Raw genomic sequence first — 24429 nt, 5'->3', positions numbered from 1 at the left:
AGCATCACCTGGCTGATCTAGGTTCAAATCCTAAAGCACTTAACACAAGGGTGTGGCCTTTGGCAAGTCATTTCACCTCCCTGGGCTTCATTTCCAAATTTCTTAAATAACACCAGGAATCTTTGTCCAGAACCAAGTCTCTTCTTCCTGATACTAGACCTTGCCCTCTAACCCAAGGGGTAACATATATCCTGATTGGGTCAATCATTTCATAACACAACTGGTCCAGGAATGAAAGCAATCCAGACTTGTTGAAATCATTCCCTTACATTTGAACTGGAGGAGCAGAGGCTTTCTTTCATTTCTAGATATGAAGCCATAAAGATGGGATCTCAAAGCCACTTGCAGCTGGTAGCCCTCACGATTTGCACCCTCCTTGACTTAATCTCTTAGTACTTCCCCTTTGCTCACTTTGCCCATCCACACTGGTCTCTTTGCTATTTCTTTTTTTTTTTTCTCATTGCCTCTTTGTTCAGGTCTTTATTCAAAATTAGCTGTCCAAAATGATTTGGCATTTATGGAATAAACAAATTTAAGTTTATGCAGCAGCCTTCTTTTCCTCTGAGGTGGGTTTCTTTTCTGTGGGCTTCTTTTCAGCTGCTGGTTTCTTGGTCCCTGCAGCCTTTTTTCCCACCACAGGCTTCTTCAGCTTCTTATCACCAACAGCCTTCTTTTCTTTGTTTCCCACCACAGGCTTCTTGCCCTAAACCCCCTTCTGATCTGATTTGGCTTCTAGTGCTGCTGCTGCCTTATCCATGCGGATTTTGTGATTCTTGGCCTGCCGAAGAATGGTGTTCCGGCGCATGGTCTTTGCGTACGGGTTAAGCTTCAACATGATTCTCAGGTTTTTCAGTGGATTCTTCTTCAGGACTCTGCGATGAATCTTCTTGCTTGGTGCTCGGAGTGCTCTTTGGATTTCTGGGCTTTTCAAGATTCTGCTAAGGTCTGTATTGAGCATCTTGTGCATGGGGAGGTTGTAGTTACTCTTGAGGGAGGCTGCTTTACGCCAAGTGCCATATAGCTCATCTAACTTTCGGAAAGCACTTTCAGTCCAAATGCAGAAACATCCCACGTGACCACCAGGAGCAAGTTTCAAAATGTTCAGCTTGCTTACATTAAGCAGAGTAATTCCAGGGATGTTTCTGAAGGCCTTGATGATCCCACTGTCCTCATTATAGATGATGCAGGGTCCCCTGCGCTGGATGCGGCGCCGGTTTCTCATTTTGCCTTTGCCGGCTCTCATTCGCTGAGAGGCGTAGACCTTTTTGATATCATTCCAGGCCTTAAGTTTCTTCAGAAGCAAAACAGCCTCCTTGGTCTTCTTGTAGCCTTCAACTTTATCTTCCACCACCAAAGGGAGTTCAGGAACTTCCTCTATACGATGACCTTTAGACATGACCAGCGCCGCTAAGGCTGAGGCAGCCAGTGCAGAGCAGATGGCGTATCGCTTCTGCGTTGTATTCACTCTGCGGTGCCAACGTCGCCAGGTCTTGGTTGGTGCAAACATGCGGCCCCCACGACACATATTTCCAAAAGCACCCTGACCAGAACGGTGAGTCCCACCACCTCGAACCCTGGGAATTCGAGCCACAGCTCTGCCGGTACCCCAAGACTCAGCACTGGTTTGATGACCTGCTAATTCACTGACAGCATAGGGCTGTCTGTTGTTTTTGCGCAAGTTGGTGTGAACAAAGTTAACAATATCGGGTCGAATGGGAGCCTTGAACACAGCAGGCAAAGTGACATTTTTGACAGATGACTCCCCCTTTTCGGAGCACACTGATATCAGTGGACGAGCACACGCCATGGCGGGGAGAGGAGAAGGCCACGCTCCTCTCACCCCGGCGGCTCCCACAGGAAAAGCTCTTTGCTATTTCTTAACACCCAGCATACTCCTGCTTCAAAAGCCTTTGCACTTGGTGTTCTCTTTGTCTGGAATGCTTTTCCTCCAGATACCTGCATAGTTGAGGAAGAAATTTCATGTTCTCAAAAGTTTCCCCACTACTCAAAACTGTGACTCTATCCTCCTCCTCTACTCCTCTTTAAAACCTTTTTTCCAAAGTACCATCTTCTAACTTTATTCTTGTTAATTAGACTATTATTCATTGCCAGTCTCCCCCAGCTAGAATATGTTTCACTGGGGCAGAGGTTTTTGTTTCTTTGGTTCATTGTTGTGTCCCAGGTGCCAAACAAATTAGTACATACCCAGTATATATTAATATTGATGGAATGAATGAATGAACGTATTTATAACCAAAGAAGATCAGCTAGTATACCTATCTAATGACATTGTTATAAGGATTGAAAATTATGTATATAAAGTAAAGCACAAATAGACTATCTGATTCCTAGTAGGTACTCAAATATGTTCACTTCAGTTCAGTTCAATCTCTCCGTCGTGTCTGACTCTGTGACCCCATGAATTGCAGCATGCCAGGCCTCCCTGTCCATCATCAGCTCCTGGAGTTCTCTCAAACTCATGTGCATCGAGTCGGTGATGCCATCCAGCCATCTCATCCTCTGTTATCCCCTTCTCCTCCTGCCCCCAATCCCTCCCAGCATCAGGGTCTTTTCCAATGAGTCAACTTTTTGCATGAGGTGGCCAAAGTATTGGAGTTTGAGCCTCAGCATCAGTCCTTCCAATGAACACCCAGGACTGATCTTTAGGATGGACTGGTTGGATCTCCTTGCAGTCCAAGGGACTCTCAAGAGTCTTCTCCAAGACCACAGTTCAAAAGCATCAATTCTTCTGTGCTCAGCCTTCACAATCCAACTCTCACATCCATACATGACCACTGGAAAAACCATAGCCTTGACTAGACGGACCTTTGTTGGCAAAGTAATGTCTCTGCTTTTGAATATGCTATCTAGATTGGTCATAACTTTCCTTCCAAGGGGTAAGTGTCTTTTAATTTCATGGCTGCAGTCACCATCTGCAGTGATTTTGGAGCCCAGAAAAATAAAGTCTGACACTGTTTCCACTGTTTCCCCATCTGTTTCCCATGAAGTGATGGGATCAAATATGTTAGCTATTATCATTTTGCCAGTTCACTCTTTTTTTTTTTAACAAAGAATTCCCTGACAAACATGCAGATAAGTTTCTGCATCAATGAACCAAAAAAGACTTATGAAAAAAGAAAAAGACTTATGGGGCATGCACCAGGATCTGTATGTAGCAGGATCTGTATCTTTGGATCTGTATGTGTGTATATACACATTTTGTTTTCCAAGTTTTCTTTCTTGAACATTATTTTTATCAGACAAAGAAATCTATATATTAAAAAAAAAAAAAGAATTTTGGCTTGCTTTGGGATTTTGGCAGATGGAACAGACAAGGTCCTTGAGGAGGTTAGGTTCAATGAGAGAACCAGGGAGTGGTGCTAGATGGCACTGAGAACTAGCAGTGCTGGTTGAAGAGGAAGTTGTGGAGAGATGTAAAACCACAAGGTTAATGGTGCCAGGAATAAAATTGCCCAATTCAGCTGGGTGGGTGAAAGCTAGCTTGGAAGAGCAGGGAGGACTTGCTGAGGGTATTCAAGGTCATTAAACAATGGGCCTTAAATTAATTGAACTTTGAGTTGTTTTTTTCTAGTTCTAACTATGGTGAGATTGACATCAGAGGAGCTCGTGAATATTCATTTCTCTCAATATGACCAGAGCAGAGGGCCTGTGTCTACTAGGCATTTGTTTCCAGGTTGTGGAATGACTGGATGAAACAGAATCACCAGGACCAAGTGGAAGTAAAGCAGCAAACTAGAAACCATCCAAGTTTTGGAGTCAGTTCTGAATCTTGAGTCTGTCACTTACCAGCCATGTGACCTTCCACAAGAAACCAACCAACTTTGTGTAAGATTTAGGGGCCCTATGAAGTAGATTAGGGGAAACATAATAGCTATGGCATAAATCATACTCTTTAACAAGCAAAAACAACTCTTTAACAAGCAAAAACAAATAGAAAATTAATTTCTCAAAAGCAACTGCTTTGAACAAACCCAACTGATTAAACTTAAAACCCTGCTTATATCACCTTCTACTGTCCAAGAAACCTTGCTGTCAGGGCAGGTTTTCCCACAAGTCTTATAAACACAAATTTTCAAACAGCCATGTTCAAGTTTAAATATATATCTTTCACATATATATGTTACTTGTCTCTTTGACTCCCTTGCCCTTGTGGTTTTGGTTTCACAAGTCTTGAAAAACATTCTTTACTCAAAATATTCTGGGGTTTAAAGATATGTCTTTTGGGCCCTGGTTCTTCTGTCCTTCCGTGCAGAGGAGGGCAAGGTCACCTCTCTATACTTTCCCTCAGGGGTCTATGGGATAAGGGAGCAATTGAAAAATTTGGGTTAACTAATATAAAATAATTTTGTATCAGAATTTCCATTAGCAAGCAATTGTTGGCAAGTGAGTAGGAGCAGAGGCTTCAGAGAAAAGCTAGATTGCCCCCTGTTTAAATTCAGGCTTCATCATTCCCTAGCTGGGTGACTTTGAGCAAATCACTTATTCCTCTGTACCTCAATTCCTTACATATTAAGGTTATTGTGGGCTTCCCTGATAGCTCAGTCAGTAAAGAATCCACTTGCAATGCAGGAAACCCCAGTTCCATTCCTGGGTGGGGAAGATCTGCTGGAGAACGGATAAGCTACTCACTCCAGTATTCTCGGGCTTCCCTTATGGCTCAGCTGGTAAAGAATCAGCCTGCAATGTGGGATACCTGGGTTTGATCCCTGGGTTGAGAAGATCCCCTGGAGAAGGGAAAGGCTACTCACTCCAGTATTATGGCCTGGAAAATTCCATGGACTGTATAGTCCATGGGGTTGCAAAGTGTAAGACACACCTGAGCAACTTTCACTTCACTTCACTTAAAGGTTACTGTGATGCTTAATTAATACTTGCAAAACCCTTAGAACAGTGCCTGGCACACAATGAAGCTCTAAGTGTTTGCTAAAAATATTTGGCTTAACTGCGAGACCACTGACAGGTTCATGCTGCTTGATCATAATCTGCCTCATTCAACCTTTATCTCCTAGACGGGTCTATGGTTGGGTTGATGGGAAGGTGTATCAGCTTTAGTAGCAGTAGTAATCATTTTACAGCTGTACAGATCAAGATTTATAGGTAAGTTTGGGTCCTGCTCCAGGGTGGCAAGAATGAAGGCGAGATGCTTGCCATTTTCATAGGCAGCTACCACCAGGTAGTAAAAGTCCTTGAAGATAAATTTTAACTTATCAGATTGTCCACTTTCTTTCCTCTGGGCAGGGAGTTGGGATGGAGTGAAGGGGTGAGGATTCTTTTGGAAAGAAGTCTGACATCTGCTGGTGTATGGAGACTTGAAGATGGGCTAAGAGTTCATGGACAGACATCCCCAAGACCCTCTAATTGGCCAGCAATACTGCAGAACTTGTTAATGCAAGCTGACGGCTTTACATCAGGTTTGAATTCATTCCAGCATGTTCCAGTTCTCTTTCCGGCCCACTTTTCTCTTAATTAAGATGAGGGCAACCTTATGGCCTTTCAGGTTTCTTTTAAGTTTAGGGCATCTGAAATACGGCCAAGGGTAAACCTGGGATAGTCTGAAGTTCAGTTCACCAGAAGATCCTCTGCTCTGGAGTGTAGTAGCCTGTACTGGGCACACTCTTTGCCGGCTCCCCCCCCCCGCCTTATTAGCACTGTCCTCACTTTTCCTTCTACTCACTCGCTTTACCGTAAATGCCTGGGTGCGGTTTAGGTCCTTTCATAGCGCCTGCGCAGGGGCTGGGGGGCTGGGGGACTGAAGTGGGCGGCTTGTCTGGCCCCAAGGCCTGAGCTGTCAGTGCGCCTGCGCTATCGGCCTGCAGCCTGGCAGTATAAAGCCGACTCGCCGCCGGCGCCGAGCTGCGAGTGCGCTTGCGCGCGGGCCGGGCGCCGGGGTTCTGGAGTGTGCTGAGGCGAGGTGTGTGTGTGCGTAGCCATGCAGAATGCCGACTCCCAGAAGACCCCTAAGCGGCCCCGGCGCGATGGCAGCCCAAGAACGCCGCCAAACTCCCCTCCTGCAGACGCAGAGACGTCCCCGAGCCACGACCTCGACCCGGACTACCGAACCTGGGGCCCGGAGCAGGTGTGCTCCTTCCTAAGGCGCTGTGGCTTCAGCGATTCGGAGCTGCTGAAACTCTGCCGAGGTATCAAAGCTGGGTTGCTGAGGGGCCGGGGGGCCGGCCACCCGTGCCCGGGACAGCCGGGCCTGAGAGAGGGCGCCCTGAGGCAGTGAGCGGGGGCCTCTAAGAGGAGCCAGAGCGGCCGAGGGAGACCGGACGCGGGAGGCACCCGAAGGGGTGGACTGAGGCGGCGGCGCCGAGGAGGGAATGACCTGAGGCGGAGAGCGGAAACCTGAGGCGGCGAGCCCTCGGAGAAGGGGACCCGAGGGAAGGGAGGGGCAGAGTTGACACAGGAGGCACCCGAAAGGATGGACCTGTGGCGGCGGCGCCCAGGAGGGATGACCTGAGATGGAGGGGAAGGAGAAATGGGGCGTCTGGGGTTGGGGACCGGTAGGCAGGGGGCGGACTTTGGGGGTTGGAACCCTGGAGGAGAAAGAGGGGTCAGCTGGTCTAACTCTGGTGGGCTTCTTCAGGAGCTTAACACCCCGGCGCCGGAGAGGCGAGACTCGGGTCCCTTTTTTTAGAAGAACCTGAGTGGGAGGGTTGCTGTCACTCATGTTCACCAGGTTCGGGACACCCCTGTGATGATGCAGCTCCATGAACACTAGCCACGTTAGATTATGTGGGGAAGGGGCTTCCCAGGTGGCGCTAATGGTAAAGAACCCGCCAGCCAATGTAGGAGACTTATTAAGAGACGCGGGTTGCATCTCTGGGGAGTCGGGAAAATCCCCCTGGAGGAGGGCATGGCAACCCACTCCAGTATTCGTGCCTGGAAAATCCCCATGGACAGAGGAGCCTGGCAGGCTGCAGTCCATGGGGTCGGAAAATATCGAACACGACAGAAGCAACTTAGTGCACACTCTCTGGGTGCTTGAAAGTTTGTTTCCTCCGCTCCCCTCCCAACAGGGAGTTTTTCTAGCGGGGAAAGAAGATTTTTGTTAATCTCTGAATCCTCATCACCTACTGTACCATCCCGGTAGGACTCTACGCGCTTGGTGCCTGTACTTGCAGAACTTGATGAAGATCATGTTTTGTTCTCCAAAAGCAGTTTCCCTCGCTAACTCTAAACCCTAGAGTGGCTCAATTGACCTCTGAACTCCCAGGAGCTTGCAGCTTGGCTTGTAGGTTGTGAATTTTAAGCAACTTTATTGGCTCAAGTTCAAACATCCATCCACTTGAAATCTACTGAGCTTCCTGTAAGGGATGTGAAGCTTAACCTCTGCTTTACCCTCTGAAGTTTTCAATAGGAAAGTGGGTGTGATTTGCAAATTCAGAAAACTTTTGCAGTTTGGGGGTGGAGCCCTGTGTGCTTAGGCTGGGGACTAGGGTGGGAGGATCTTTAGCGGTTCAAGTCTAAGGATAGCTTGATGGATGTTGCACCTGACCACAGCCAGACAATGTCCTGTCAGACTGAGGACACTTCTCCTCCAAAGGTTCTGGTTATCTCTGCTTGTCCCTTCTTTATCCTATTAAAAAAAAAATTTTTTTTTTTGAGCCACTTGCAGATTTCTGAGATCAAAACATTCTCCCTATTGCAAATAATTTTTCTCATTAATTAAAATCTGTCCCTAAGTCCAGATTTTTTTTTAAATTGAAGTATGGTTAATTTACAATGTTGTGTTAGTTTCTGATGTACATCAGAATGATTCAGTTATACAAATGTGTGTGTGTATGCTATGATCATTTGTGTCTTTTTGTGACCCTATAAACTGTAGCCCTCCAGGCTTCTCTGTCTATAGGATGCAAGAACACTGGAATGGGTTGCCATTTCCTACTTCAGGGGATCTTCTCCACCCAGGGATCAAACCTGCATCTCCTGTGTCTGCTACATTGGCAAGTGGAATCTTTACCACTAGCGCCACCACCTGAGAAGTGTGTATATATATATATATATATATATATATATACACACACACACACACATTTATTTATATATGCATGCGTGTGTGCATAGCTTCAGTCGTGTCCAACTTTTTGCAACCCTATGGATGGTAGCCTGCCAAGCTCTTCTGTTCATGGGATTCTCCAGGCAAGAATACTGGAGTGGGTTGCTGTGCCCTCCTCCAGGGAATCTTCCCAGCCCAGTGATCGAAGCTGCATCTCTTATGTCTCCTGTATTGGTAGGTGGGTTCTTTACCACTAGCGCCACCTGGGAAGCCATATATACACACATATAGAATGTAGTTCCCTGTGCTATACAGTAGGAACTTGTTTTATACACAGTAACTTGTGTACAGATTTTTATTTGACAAAACTCAGCACAAGGTGCTGGGTCCCTTTCCTCATTTTGGAATACGATTTACAGGAATTTAGAAGCTGTGATCCATGTTTTTTAACATGGTATGTTTGAGATTCAAAGGTCACACAACTAGAAAAAAACAGAGTTGGATTTTAAGATTAGGTCTTTGAACTCCAGAATTCATCCCAGCTATATCTTAACAAGTATTCTCATCAAACAGAGAAGGCAATGGCACCCCACTCCAGTACTCTTGCCTGGAAAATCCCATGGGCGGGGGAGCCTGGTGGGCTGCAGTCCATGGGGTCCCTAAGAGTCGGACACGACTGAATGACTTCACTTTCACTTTTCCCTTTCATGCATTGGAGAAGGAAATGGCAACCCACTCCAGTGTTCCTGGCTGGAGAATCCCAGGGACGGGGGAGCCTGGTGGGCTGCCGTCTATGGGGTCGCACAGAGTCGGACATGACTGAAGTGACTTAGCAGTAGCAGCAGTAGCATTCTCATCAAAATACACTGAATTTCCCTCAGCAATACAGGAACAAATAAACCAATAAGAAAAGAAAAGAGAACATATCCAAAGTTATAAAGTCAGCTAAGAGCAAGGAAAAAAACACCCCAGTAGGAAAATGAGCAAAACACAAGAACAAACAGTTGATAACCAGCTTGTAAACACAGAAAAAGATATTTAAAAATTGATAATAGAAATGGGTAATCTAATAAAGTTGATGGAAGTATCCATTTGTTTAACCCTGGACAGTTTAGAAATACCTTTTTGCTTACAGTGAATTTCACTTGTAAGAATTTATAAAAATATTTGTACAGTGTCCAGAGAAATATATTCAAGAATTATTCTTCTAACCACTAGTTATAAATAGGAAAAAATATATAAATTTCCTTTTTTTTAAATTTATTTTATTTATTTTATTTTTTTTTAATTTTAAAATCTTTAATTCTTACATGTGTTCCCAAACATGAACCCCCCTCCCACCTCCCTCCCCATAACATCTCTGTGGGTCATCCCCATGCACCAGCCCCAAGCATGCTGTATCCTGTGTCAGACATAGACTGGCAATTCAATTCTTACATGATAGTATACATGATAGAATGCCATTCTCCCAAATCATCCCACCCTCTCCCTCTCCCTCTGAGTCCAAAAGTCTGTTATACACAGCTGTGTCTTTTTTCCTGTCTTGCATACAGGGTCGTCATTGCCATCTTTCTAAATTCCATATATATGTGTTAGTATACTGTATTGGTGTTTTTCTTTCTGGCTTACTTCACTCTGTATAATCGGCTCCAGTTTCATCCATCTCATCAGAACTGAATCAAATGAATTCTTTTTAACGGCTGAGTAATACTCCATTGTGTATATGTACCACAGCTTTCTTATCCATTCATCTGCTGATGGACATCTAGGTTGTTTCCATGTCCTGGCTATTATAAACAGTGCTGCGATGAACATTGGGGTACATGTGTCTCTTTCAGTTCTGGTTTCCTCGGTGTGTATGCCCAGCAGTGGGATTGCTGGGTCATAAGGTAGTTCTATTTGCAATTTTTTAAGGAATCTCCACACTGTTCTCCATAGTGGCTGTACTAGTTTGCATTCCCACCAACAGTGTAGGAGGGTTCCCTTTTCTCCACACCCTCTCCAGCATTTATTGCTTGCAGATGAAAAAAAATATAAATTTTCTACTGGACCAGGCCCTGCTCACCTGGCACCTGAAGGTTCATGCTTTGATCTAAGTCACCCTAGCCTTGTAAGGGCAAGGTTGGCTGTAAAATTGGGGGCCCAGAGTCACCTTTGCCCTCCCGCCAACAAACCCATGTGGGAGGTGCTGAGTCCTGAGTGTTCAGCGTCCACACTATGTGACCCTGAGCTGGCTCCATGGAATTTTCCAGGCAAGAATACAAACGTGGGTCTCCATTTCCTACTCCAAGGGATATTCCTGATCCAGGGACTGAACCTCCATCTCTTGGCAGGAGGATTCTTTACCACTTCGTCACCTGGGAAGTACCTTGTTGCCAGTACTTGTTGTCAGCTGAAATCTTGGCCTTCTGTGCCTACTGAAGCTGAATGAAAAATACGGAAACAGAGTTTGGAGGAAATAGAAAGGTGGCTTTTATTCTCAGCTGGCGGAGAGGGGAACACAGTAGGCTCGTGCCTGAAGAACTGTGCCCCCTGCTCCACGAGGAGTCTGGGGGCTTATGTAAGGCAAGGGCTTGCAGTCAGGAGTCAGTGGTGAGGAACAAAGGTGATAGGATCTTGATTTCTTCCTCTTGTATTGTTTCACAGACAATCATAAGCTGACATTAGTAACCCAGTGATTGAGTCTGGCAGTTCAGTGGCTCTGTGGCCTTCTTTTTGGTATGTAATTACAAGGTGAAGGGTGTTGTAAGGGTAAACACGAGTCAAAAGAAAATAGGTGAGAAGTGTAGCTCCTGCAGAGTTAAGGGGCAGAAAAGCAAACTCAGACATTCAGAGTTAGGAGCAAAGTGAAAAAAACCAGGAATGTTGAGACCTGCTCACTATTCCTTTATATTCTTTGTTCTCAGGAAAGGGAGAGAGAAAAACTCATTCCTCTTTTGTCCTTTTCACTGCAACATACTGGATGCTCTAAAAATCTTGATCTGAGTAAATTCTGATGGATCCAAACTGAAAGAAATCGAAAAGCAAATGCTGTAAATATTGAAATCATTTATTGTTTTCTCTGTTTTCTTCCATAGAGAAGAAAATGACAGGTTCATTACTGCCCTTTCCTGAAGATCTTGGAATAAGGTGAGAATGATAAAATTCGCATTGTAGCCAAGCACACTTAAGACCTTTTTATTCACATTTGAAAGACAAAGCCCAAGATCATTAACATTAACTGTCCTCAGATTTGTAGGGTTTTAAAACAGAATACCATGCCTGCTGTTTAACAGTTGTTTTTCTTTTTGCTGTGCAAATCCTGTGTTTAGTATTACTAATGATTCCTATTTAAAAATTTATGCTGACAAACCTTCATGAAGTTTGTAGTGACCAACTTTTTACTCTCAAGTTCAGAATAATTATTCACATCAGAAAATGTAGAACTGATAGGAAAAAAACATTAGCAAGAAAAATGCAGTCCTATCTTGAACATATTTCTAGATCTTTCTAAAGGTGTGTTAAGACTGAAATGCTTCCTTGGTGTTAAAGACACTGCCCAAAGAAGTTTGGCATTTTTCATTTGAATGATATGGGACAATTTATTTAACCCTCCAGTTTCTGCACCTGTGAAATGGATACCTGTGAGACAATGTGTGTAAAGTGATTAGCGCATGGTAAGCCCTTCATAAATTAGATGTATACGCTGAGGTCTGTATGTATGACTGGAGATTCTAGGATCTAGATCTAGGTCTACTTTAAAGATCTGGGTTGAGGATCCAATATCTAAATATTCCTTAAATAGAGACTTTATTTCTATTGGAATTGGCAACAGTAGTAAAATACTATCTTTTTTTCTGGAATTCCACTTAGTTAAGTGTTGTTTGTGGGAACAGTAAGCAAAGAATCAAAACAAAGGATTATGCTTGAGTTACTTTATATGTTGCTGCTTAGTAGTTGGTAAGGGAAGTAGATTGAAGGAAAAGATCACTTTAGGACATTTAACTGACTTTTAACAGACTTCATTCCTCCATATTCCCTCTTACTACCTATTTCTTATGTATAGTAGTTGCTTACTATTTGAACTGAATGGATTTTTCTAGTAGAGTTTTGCTTTAAAAGGGAAACATGTAGTTTGTGGATCCAAATGCTGTTGATTTCAACAAATGTTTGTTTGATAGTCAACAAATATTTGTGGAGGACCATTATGTGTTAGGCATTCTTCCAAGAACTTGGGACACATGAATTAACAAAATAGTACAAATTCCAAAAGGGACACTATATGTCACGTCTTTTTGTGTCCATCTCTTAACTCTGAGATGGGTTCTGCAGGACTCCTTAGAACTGTGTTTTTCTATACAATAGCCACTAGCTATGTGTTAAAATTAATTAAAATTAATTAAAATGGAAATTTTAATTTCTCAGTTACACTGAGTCAAGTTCATTTCAGTTCATTCACTCAGTTGTGTTCAACTCTTTGTGACCCCATGGACTGCAGCACGCCAGGCCTCCCTGTCCATCACCAACTCCTGGAGTTGACTCAAAACTCATGTCCGTTGAGTCAGTGATGCCATCCAATCATTTTATCCTCTGTCATCCCTTTCTTCTCCTGCCCTCAATTCCTCCCAGCATCAGGATCTTTTCAAATGAGTCAGCTGTTCACATCAGGTGGCCAAAGTATTGGAGTTTCAGCTTCAACATCAGTCCTTCCAATGAACATTCAGGACTGGTTTCCTTTAGGATGGACTGGTTGGATCTCCTTGCAGTCCAAGGGACTCTCGAGTCTTCTCCAACACCACAGTTCGAAAGTATTGCTGTAGCCACACGTGGTAGGAAACAAACTCACTCAGGAGGACAATGCAGATAGTGAAGTGCAGTTTATTACACCGGTGGGCCCAAGGCAGAGTCTCCTCTTAGACAAGGACCCCAACCAGTTTTGTGAAAACCTTATATACCTAAGTGTACGTGCCCAAACCCACCTCCCCAAATTCCCTGAAACTAGTCGGAACAAAGGAAGAGAAAGATAAAATCAAAGTTAACCTGTGATTCATATTCCCTAAGCCTAGGTAGTTAACAGTGGACAATTATCAATAGACCTGTGGTCTTACCCCAATAAGCATAATAGAATTTATGATTCTATTTGGTTAAACAGATAATTAGGGTATTCTTTTAGGCAATGGAGAGTCTCGGTATGAGCCCTGAGGTTCTTGCATCCGGGGGGCCTGGTTTTCCAGTTGGTGCGTCGTTTCCATATATACTGGGCATATAGCTCAAAGTCCACAGCCCGGCCCAAGATGGAGTCCTGCTTTCAAGATGGAGCCTGTTCTGTCTGTTTCCTCCTTCAGCATCAATTCTTTGGCACTCAGGCACTCAGCTTTCTTTATAGTCCAACTCTCATATCCATACATGACCACTGGAAACCATAGCCTTGACTAGACGGACCTTTGTTGACAAAGCAATGTCTCTGCTTTTTAATAGGCTGTCTAGGTTGGTCATAACTTTCCTTCCAAGGGGTAAGCATCTTTTAATTTCATGGCTGCAGTCACCATCTGCAGGGATTTTGGAGCCCAAAAAAATAAAGTCTGACACTGTTTCCACTGTTTCTCCATCTATTTGCCATGAAGTGATGGGACTGGATGTCATGATCTTCGTTTTCTGAATGTTGAGCTTTAAGCCAACTTTTTCACTCTCCTCTTTCACTTTCATCAAGAGGCTTTTTAGTTCCTGTTCACTTTCTGCCATAAGGGTGGTGTCATCTGCATATCTGAGATTATTGATATTTCTCCCGGCAGTCTTGATTCCAGCTTGTGCTTTCTCCAGCCCAGCGTTTCTCATGATGTACTCTGCATATAAGTTAAATAAGCAGGGTGACAATATACAGCCTTTACATAACTCCTTTTCCTATTTGGAACCAGTCTGTTCCATGTCCAGTTCTAACTGTTGCTTCCTGACCCCGGTCAAGTGGTCTGGTATTCCCATCTCTTTCAGAATTTTCCACAGTTTATTGTGATCTACACAGTCAAAGGCTTTGGCGTAGTCAATAAAGCAGAAATAGATGTTTTTCTGGAGCTCTCTTGCTTTTTCGATGATCCAGAGGATGTTGGCAATTGGATCTGTGGTTCCTCTGCCTTTTTGAAAACCAGCTTGAACAGCTGAAAGTTCACGGTTCATGTATTGTTGACACCTGGCTTGAAGAATTTTGAGCATTACTTTGGTAGCATATGAGATGAGTGCAATTGTGTGGTAGTTTGAGCTTTCTTTGGCATTGCCTTTCTTAGGAATTGAAATGAAAACTGACCTTTTCCAGTCCTGTGGCCACTGCTGAGTTTTCCAAATTTGCTGGCATATTGAGTGCAGCACTTTCACAGCATCATCTTTTAGGATTTGAAATAGCTCAACTGGAATTCCATCGCCTCCACTAGTCATACTTCAGGTTCACCACATATGACTGGTGATTACCATGTTGGACAGGGCAGATATAGAATATTTACATTTTGACAAAGTTCTTCCGCTCAGAGCTACCTTTGAGGATCCCACTGGGATCAGCTGAAGTTGTTCACAGTAGTACCAATGCAACTGATTAAGTATTTTCCCCTTGTTTCCTGTTTTACCTTTCATAACCCTCCACTCCACTTTCCAGGATTCACATCTCCAAATAAATTACCTGTATGCAGGCTCTTGTCGTAGCCTCTGCTTTCTATGGGAAAATCAGTTTAGACAAGTACTCCTGTATTTCCTCATGATTAACTGATTTCTAAAAGAAATATTAATAACAAACATTGTCACATTAAATGTATACAGCGGTTGTAAGAAGCATTACATTTCAGAAGTGATGAAATACAGAAATGAAGTCTTACTGTAGTCTATCCTGGCCCAAATCTTTGTTTGAAGTATTTATCTGGGGACTTCCATGGTGGTCCAGTGGTTGAGAATCTGCCTGCCACTGCAGGGGACACGGACTGGATCCCTGGTCTGGGAAGATGCCATGTGCCTTGGAGCAACTGAACCCATGTGCCATAACTATTGAGCCTGTGCTCCTAGAGTCAGGAGCTGCAACAAGAGAAGCTAATGTAGTGAGAAGCCTTCGCACCACAACTATGAGTAGCTTCCACTCACCACAACTAGAGAAAACTTGCTCAGCAAACAGAGCAGCCAAAAAACAAAAGTATTTATTTTATCATAACTTTTGCCAAAACAAAGACATGTGCAGGTTTTGGGTGGCTTTTTAATATACTTTAATCAGTAATTTTTTAATTAAATTTTTATTGAGGTATAATTGACATGTAATATTATATTCATTTCAAATGTATAATGTGGAATGTTTCAGTATTTGTATATATTGAAAAGTTAAAAAAAAAAAAGAAAAGTGATCATCATAGTACTAGTCTAGTTACCCTCTGTCACTATACAAAGTTACAGAGAAATTTTTTTTTCCTGTGATGAGAAATTTTAAGATTTACTCTCTTTGGAATTCCCTGGCAATCCAGTGGTTAGGACTCTGCACCTCACTGTCGAGGGCACAGGTTCAGTCCCTGGTTGAGGAACTTAAGATTCTGAAAGCTGCGCAAGAAAAAAAACAACACCAAAAAAACAACAAAAATTTACTCTCATGAGTCAACAAAAAATTAGAATTTGATATAAAGGAGAAATAGAGAATTTTATTTGAGCCAACCTGAAGGTTATAACCCAGGAGACAGCCTTTTAGAAAACTCTGAGGAATGTTCTGTCTGTTAGAAGTCAAAGATGGTCATGTACATTTTTGAGATAACAGATGGTACATCAAAATGACGCACTGAAATTTTACATAAAGTTCACCAGAGATTCATATTCCAGATCTGCACATAGGAGTAATGTGTCACCGTGACCTTTACAGGGTTAGGAAAGGAAAAATTCGTCTTCTAACGAGTTACATTGTTTACATCAGAAGGAACAACAGCATTTTTTTTTACAGTCAGGCCAGCATTCTCACCTTTGAAGAGGTGTGGTTAATATGTAATCCAGATACACACTGCACATTAGAGAGGGCCCAGCACAAGCAGGGAACACGTTATACTTAAATTTTCTTGCCCTGCCTTAGAACATAAAATGTATTTTATCATTTGGCAACTTTGAAACATGTACTGCAACATTAATTGACTATAGTCATCATGATGTACATTACACACCCATGACTTATTTTATAGCTGCAAGTTTGTACCTCTTGAACCCCCTTCATGCATTTTGGTCACCTCCTCATGATTTCTGTATGAAAACAGTAGCTTCTTTTTGAGTTCTAATGAAGTAATGAATACTGAATATCAGCTGAGGGGAAGACTAGGCAGTGAGGTTGGTTTAGGTTTGGTATTGTTTTATGCTGTGATTCTTGGTTATGCTGTGCAGTGCAACCATGCTTAACCTTTGTCGGTTATAGCTCTGCCTTTAAGTACTTCTTGGCCTGGCCTTTCTCTGTGCTTGTTACGTCAAACAGCCGAGAAGATGGGGAATAGTAAACACCAAGCATGCTGCTTTAATGGTTTATCAGCTGTAATGATGCTTCTATACATTCTAGGAAAATCATTCTTAAAGTCTGTAGTTACCCTGAGTTTCAGGGTACAACATAGAGGTCAATTATAGTTCTTCTGGCTCCAAGTCTGTTTAAGTACTTTCAGCAAACAATTTACATTTCAGTCTGATTAGCTAGCGGATTGATGAAACCTAACCCCTTGCCTTCTGCTTCAGCCAGGTATCAAGCTGACATGCCTAGACCATTTAGTAAGTGTAAATGAAGGCTAATTAATAAGTGTAAATGGAGCAGGAAAGTTAACTACAGGATTTTGAGCTGTTAAATTCCTATTCTTTCTCAGGATTTTAGTATTATGAGTAATTACTGATAGAGGAAGATAGGTATAAATGAAGCTAAAACCATAAATATTTGATTCATGCTTAAGCATACCTATACTCATAAGTCAAACTTGGACCTTTGAAACTCGTCACTATAGTGAATTTTAAAAGTCCATTTGTGATCTTGTGACTGATCACCACCCCTGCCAAGAAGTTTTGTATTATTCTGCATTTCCTTAGATTGTATCCTAGATACTTCTTAATTAATATAAGCAACAATTATATCTCTTTGAAAGTTATTTTGATATGACAGAGACTCAGATTGTCAAACAAATGTAGTTTTCCTAGATGTGACATCTTTGCCCATTTAGGTAGATGACGTGTACATACTCACCACATGGTTACACTAATAAACTTCTAGATTCTTGTACTTAAAACACTGCTGATGGGACAGATATTCACTTGGACATCAATAGTAATTTCTATAACACCTGTAATCATAATTAAAATTCTCCTGTAGTTCTTGAGGGCAGGAACTGAGTCAGTTGTAACCTCAGTGGTGAACACACTGTTTAATCCCTCTGCAGCCCTGTGAGGGAGATATTAATAGTATTATCTCTGTGCTATAGATGAGAATATCAATGTACCAAAAAAGGTTAAGTGACTTTTTCAAGGTCAATGTAGATTCCATGCGAAGATGTGAGCCAGTTCCGCCTGATTCCAGAAACCTTTTTCATTATCACTATGCTCTACTTCAAAGAGAACTAGCTATCTTGAGATTTCACTTAAGTAAATCAAGCAAATTTTAGAATCATTAGGGTAGATGTTAGCCTCAGTTAGGTTAAAGTAAGTTTGAAGTGTATATTGAGCATTCAGTGATACAGATATGGGAAGTGTTGAAATCTGAATTTACCAAGAAAGAAGGAGATAAAGGGCAGAAGTCTCATGTCTCAAAAGCAAAGGAAGGAGAGGGTTTCTAGGGAGGAGTATATTTGGATTATAAATTGTTCTTTTAATCTAACTTTTATTCTAAAAATCTAAAGTTGATTATATACTCCAGGATTATTATTAAGCAAATAATGACAGATTTGCTTATCCTGTTATAATTTTAGTTCCTATGGGAAGAGAACGAAGCTGCTTAATTGTATCCAACATACAATGAAGGTAAGAGAAATCTGAGTTTATTATTATTTTTTAACATAAAGTGATATAACTCAGTTATGTAGAGTTCATTTTTTAAAGAATGGAAACAAATCTCTTTTCAGTAATTGGACTGAGAGTAGGGTTATTACTTTCCTAAACTTTCTGCACTTTCTAGAATAACCAGAGTATATAAGTCAAGAAAAGCTAAAATATTTTAAGCACATAGAAAGTATACATAGGCTACTGCTGAGCTTGTTGGATCTTAACATTTTGCTTAATTTGCTTCAGATCTTTTATTTTTAGAACAAAATATTAGAAACAATAGAAGTCCTCCTTTGTATCCCTCTTGAATTCTGTTTCTATCCTTTTTTCTCCAAGAGTAAGCACCATCCTGAACTTGTTTAATCATTTTCTTCAATGTTTTTTGGATTTTTTACTACATGTGTATAGCCATAAACAGTGTATAGTACTGTTTTACTTGTTGTTTTTAAACACCGCTGCTGCTAAGTCGCTTCAGTCATGGTTTGACTCTGTGCGACCCCATAGACAGCAGCCCACCAGACTCCCCCGTCCCTGGGATTCTCAAGGCAAGAACACTGGAGTGGGTTGCCATTTCCTTCTCCAGTGCATGAAAGTGAAAAGTGAAGGGGAAGTTGCTCAGTCGTCTCCGACTCTTAGCAACACTATATATGTCACTGAAACTACTGAGCCCACATGTCACACTACTAAAGCCTGAGTGCTCCAGAGCCCATGCTCTGCAACAACAGAGGCCACGACAAGCCATGGAATTTCATTCACAGTAAGTAGCCCTCTATTGTTGTATTTTTGAGAAATATTCATATCAACGCATATAGCCCTACCCTTCGTCATAGAATAACATTTTTTTCTTTTTTGCTATCTGGGTCTTCGTTGCTGTACATGGGCTTTCTCTAGTTACAGCTATTCTTCGCTGTGGCACCCAGGCTTCTCACTGTCGTGGCCTCTGTTGTTGCAGAGCATGGGCTCTGGAGCACTCGGGCTTTAGTGGTTGTGGCATGTGGGCTCAGTAGTTTCAGCTCCCAGACTCTAGAGCACAGGCTCAGTAGTTGTGGTGCATAGGCTTAGCTGCAGTATGTGGAATCTTCCCAGACCAGAGATAGAACCGATGTCTCCTGCATTGGCAGGCAGATTCTTTACCACTGAGCCACCAGAGAAACCCTAGAATAACTTTTACATTAAAATTACTTAATCAGTTTTGGTAAACATTTTTATCAAATGATGGGTCAAAGAGTAGGTATATGCCTAAAAATTAATTGTTTATTTTTTATCCCCTATCCCCTTCCAGACATTTTAAAAGCCCTGTTTTTCAGACTTAGTGTCCCAAGAATCATTTTAAGAAGCAATCAGCTGCCTAGCTCCCATCTCAGAAATTCTGATTATGGGAACTTACTTTAGATACCTAGGAATGTGCATTTTTCACAAGCTCTTCAGTATGGTTCTAATACCATAATTAAAGAAATGTTTCTTAAAAAAATAAAAAGGAAAAATATTTCTTGATTGGTTAGTGATAGGAAATGTACATCATTGCTTACCCTTTGACATCTATGGGGTAAGGAGACAGTTTCAGACCTGGAAGAGGGGACAGGGTTGTCATTCTCCTTTTACCAAGTCACCATTTGTATTTTCATCAGAGATACTATATGCACTGAGTTATCTTAGATCCTGTGACCATTTTACTTTTACAAGTTAGTGTGCTTATTTTCCAGTGAAAATCATGTTTGAAAATTTGCTTCAATTCTGCAATAACTTTTAGAGACGAAGTAGTGACTCTTAGAGTAAATTTATTTAATCCCACCCCTTTTTGAAACAGTTACCTATTGTTAAAATACTTCATTTTCATAAAGAAGTAAATAGAAGGATCACTTCCAAAGATGATATCTAAATATTTCGTCCTGCGGTCGGAAGACAGTTACTGTCCTCCATTCTCTTGTGTCCCTCCTCAATAGCTGCAGCTTGGGTGGTCTCTTCAGGCAGGGCGGAGATAAGATGAGTTTTCATTAGTTGAGATCATCTCAGATAATCTGAGGTCACTTTTTCACAATTTGCTGCAAAAAATCTGTTCAAAGTAATTTTCAAGTCAGTAGTTTCATGTATTTCCTTTTATTTATTTTTCTATTTTTCATGAAAAGCAAAATTGTTTAACCTCATGTATGAACTATAGTCATTGAAAATAGTTTTTAAAGCTACTAAGTGCTTGAGTCAGTGAGTCACTGTCTAGTAATGAAATTGATACCTTTTTGACCTTAGCTTCATCAGCAGTACAGTTGAACAAAAAATTGATTTCTAATTTGACATCTACCTTTATTTCTTTTTAAATAAAAACAGCTTTAGTGAGATATAGCTCACATACCTTACAATTCACTGTTTATTTTTTCATTTTTATTTTTTATTGAGATGTAGTGATTTACAATGTTGGGCTAATCTCTGCTATACAGCAAAGTGACTCAGTTACACACATATATGCATTTTATTCATTCGTTTTAAATATGAGTCATTGTTTCTTAGAAATTTCACAAGGTTGTTCAGTCATCACTACAATTTATTTGAATTATGAGTTCTTTATATATTCAGGATATAAGTCCCGGATATTTGATACACTGTGCAACTATTTTCTCTCATCTTCTGGATTATCTTTTTATTTTTATTTATGTAGAGCACATTGAGGAGCTTGTAGGATCATAGTTCTCCAACCAGGGGTTGAACCTGGGCCCTAGCAATGGAAGTTTGTACTCCTAACCACTGGATTACCAAGGAATTCTCTATGTTTTTACTTTCTTAATAGTGTTCTTTGGAGCACAAAAGTTTTAAATTTTGATGTAGTTCCCTGTATCTGTTTTTGCTTTTGTCTCTTATGCTTTTGCTATCATATCTAAGAAACCATTGCCTAGCCCAGGATTATAACCTCTTATTCTTGACTTGGTTTTCCGTGCTAAATTTAGTTCAGTTGGCCTCTGAAGCCAGAGATTATATAATAGTGAAGATGAAGTACAGTATTTAACATAGCAGGCCCTAACTCCAGGACCCAGCATTATTCACTGGTGGGTGGGCACCAGTCCCAAGATCTCTTGGACCCCGATCCTCCCACACACCAGAGGGCAGACACAGGCCCCAAGACCACTGCAGCCCCACAGCCTACCCTGTCAGGACCCAGCCAACACATTAGCAGCCCAGCAGCAGTCCTGGGGCCCTACCTCCTGGCCCTGCCTTACAGCAGTCTAGCTCCAGCTCTGGGACACCTTGGGTGCCTCAGCCAGCGGTCCTGGGATTCAGGCCCACACATCAGCAGGCTAACATCAGCTTCACGCCGCCAAGGACCCTGCATCCAGAGACCTTGGGACAAGCTCCACCCACCAGTGAGCTAGCACTAGCCTGGAACACCCCCTGAGCCTGGCCCTGCCCACCAGCAAGCTGACAACAGCCCTGGGACCCCCCAGGCCCTGGACTCACTCATTAGCAAGCCAACACAAGCTCTGGGGCACTTTGGACTCCTCAGCCAGCCACTATGTAATTCATCCCCACTCACCAGCAGGCCAACACCAGACCCAGGAACCCCACCTCACAGCCTCTCAACTCAGAGCCTGGCTCTGCCCACCAGTGAGCCAGCACTAGCCCCAGGACACTCTGGGGTTCTGCAGCCAGCTACTTTGTGATCTGGCCCTGCCAACCAGTGGCTGGGAGTCTCCACAGAAGGCAGGGCCTGGCAACCAACCGAACTGGGGAGCAGGCCACACCTACCACACTACCCACCATACGCAGCCCACCACAGTAGAAGGACCCACACTGGGGGCACCCCTGAAGCATATAGCCCTGACAACCAGAGGAATGTGAGATGCTGGGACACACAGGACATCGCCCACAAAAGGCCACTTCTCCAAAGTCAGGAAACATAACCATCCTATCAGATACATAGAAATAAAACCCGTAAGTTAGACAAAATGAGACAACAGAGGACTATATTCCAAACTAAGAAACAGAACCACAGAAGAACTAAGTGAAGTAGAGATAGATAATCTACCTGATAAAGAGTTCAAGGTAATAATAGTAAAGATGATCAAAAACTTGGGAAAAGAATGGATTCACAGAGCAGAATGTTAGAATATTTTAACAAATAGAAAAACAGGGAAGAATCAAGCAGAGATGAAGAATACTGTAACTGACATAAAAAATACACTAGAACGAATCAACAGTTGACTAAGTCATACAGAGGAGATCGACAAGCTGGAAGACAAGAGTGGAAGCCAAACAGAAAAAGAAAGGAAAACAAAAATGAGAACAGTTTAAAAGACCTCTGAGAGAACATCAGGCATTCACATTCTAGGGGTCCCAGAAGGAGAAAAGAGAGAGAAAGGAGCAGAGAACATATTTGAAGACATAATAAGCTGAAAACTTCCCCAGCCTAGAAGAGGAAATAGATGTCCAAGTCCAGGAGACAAGGAGAGCCCCAAATAGGCCCTACCCAAAGAGGAACACATCAAGACATATTATAATTAAAATGGCAAAAATTAAAGAGAGAATATTAAAAGCAGTCAGAGGCTAGCAGCAAGTTTATGTAATGAAACTCCCATAGACTATTAGCTGACTTTTCAACAGAAAATCTGCAGGCCAGAAGGGAGTGGTAGAGTATATTTAAAGTGATGAAGAAGTTAAAACCAAGAACCTACCTGGCAAGTTCTCAGTAAAATTTGATAGATCAAGTTTTACAGATAAACAAAAGCTAAAAAAAGTTCATTACCACCAAACCAGCTTTACAAGAAATGCTGAAGGCACTTATGAAAGGAAAAAGCCCATTGGTAACAGCAAATATACAGTGAAGGTATTCAAACAGCCACATATAAAACCAGTTAAAAGACAAAAAGCAGAATCATCTATATCTGTAGTAAGTAGTGAAGGGATACGCAAAACAAAAAGATGTAAAATATAATACCAGAAATAGTACTCAAGGGGGACTTCCTTGGTGGTCCAGTGGATAAGAACCTTCCTTATAGTGCAGGAAACTTGGGTTTGATCCCTGGTCAGGGAATTAAAGATCCCACGTGCCACAGCAGTTAGCCCTGTATGCCGTAACTACATGAGCCCTGGCACCACAACTCGAGAGTCTGTGCACTGCAATGGAAGATTCCACGTGATGCAGTAAAGATCTCGTGTGCCTCGACTAAGACCCAAGGCAATCAAATAAACAAATAATTTTTAAAAAACAGTACTAATGGGAAAAGGGGAATAAATAGAAGTTTGTTAAAATGCATTTGAAATGAAGAGATCAGCAACTTAAAATATTATCATGTGCGTGTGGGTATATATGAGTTTGAGCAAGTTCCAGAAGATGGTGAAGGACAGGGAAGCCTGGCATGCTGTAGTCCATGGGGTGGCAAAGTCAGACAGGACAGAGTGACCAAACAACCAACATATATATATGTATGTATGTATGTATGTATATATGAACACATGTATATATATATATATATATATATACGTATATATAAATATATATATTGCTATATATAAACCTTCCAGTAAGCACAAACTAAAAATCTATAATAGATACACACAAAAAGAGAAAGGAATCCAAACATAACATTAAAGATAATCAAATCACAAGGGAAGAGGACAAAAGAAGAAAAGATCAAAAGCTACAAAAACAATCCCTAAAGAACAAACAAAATGGCAATAAGTACATACCTATCAATAATTATTTTACATATAAATGGACTAAATGCTCCAACCAAAAGACATGAAGTGGATGAATGAGGACGAGAGCAAGACCCACACATAGACTGCCAGAAGACTCACTTCAGACCTATAGAAACACAGACTGAAAGTAAAGGAATGAAAAAGTGTTTCATGCAAATGGAAATCAAAAGAAAGCTGGGGTAACAGAGCCAAGTAGTAAGTTAGTCCTGTATTCAAGTTAAACACACTCACTTAACACACTCATTCAGATCATATAAGCCATTAGACTCACTAAAGGCTGATGAAATCATATACGTAACAGAAAGGCTGAAGTCTTTACCCTTCTGTTATTAGAATCCATTAAGAAGTGAAATGTACCCAGGTCCAATACGCTTGATCTGTCTGGTAGTGATTCCTAAATAAAGTTAAGATTTTCATACCTTGTCATTTCCCATAGTAGTATTCTTACTTGAAAGCAAATAGCTTTAACTTCCCACTGTAGATCGGAATGAGTGGACAAAAATTTTAGATGGGATAATGTATTGTTGCTCACATTAATTTAAACATAATTTTCTAGGTGATCAATGATCCTATCCATGGCCACATTGAATTTCACCCTCTCCTCATCCGAATCATCGACACACCTCAATTTCAGCGCCTGCGATACATCAAGCAGTTGGGAGGCGGTTACTATGTTTTTCCAGGAGCTTCACACAATCGATTTGAGCACAGTCTAGGGTAAGAAGCTTCCCTGGTGACTC

General features: G+C 41.8%; 1 protein-coding gene and 1 pseudogene across 1 annotated transcript in view; one reads left to right on the top strand and one right to left on the bottom strand.

Moving 5' to 3' along the window:
- Positions 1–476: 476 nt before the first annotated feature.
- On the bottom strand, positions 477–1843 carry LOC138091384 (large ribosomal subunit protein uL4 pseudogene; annotated as a pseudogene).
- Positions 1844–5919: 4076 nt separating this feature from the next.
- The window catches only part of SAMHD1 (SAM and HD domain containing deoxynucleoside triphosphate triphosphohydrolase 1), a 56992-nt gene continuing 38482 nt past the window's right edge, over positions 5920–24429 (top strand). The window contains exons 1-4 of the mRNA XM_068987213.1: positions 5920–6158; positions 11098–11149; positions 17932–17983; positions 24246–24406. Coding sequence (XP_068843314.1) covers positions 5951–6158; positions 11098–11149; positions 17932–17983; positions 24246–24406 — 473 coding nt within the window. The 5' untranslated portion in view covers positions 5920–5950. The remainder of the gene's footprint in view (positions 6159–11097; positions 11150–17931; positions 17984–24245; positions 24407–24429) is intronic.

This window comes from Capricornis sumatraensis, chromosome 15 (genome assembly GCF_032405125.1).
Source record: "Capricornis sumatraensis isolate serow.1 chromosome 15, serow.2, whole genome shotgun sequence".
NCBI classification, from domain to species: domain Eukaryota; kingdom Metazoa; phylum Chordata; class Mammalia; order Artiodactyla; family Bovidae; genus Capricornis; species Capricornis sumatraensis.
Note: the sequence above shows the minus strand (reverse complement) of the source record. Positions and strands in the feature narration are given on the sequence as shown.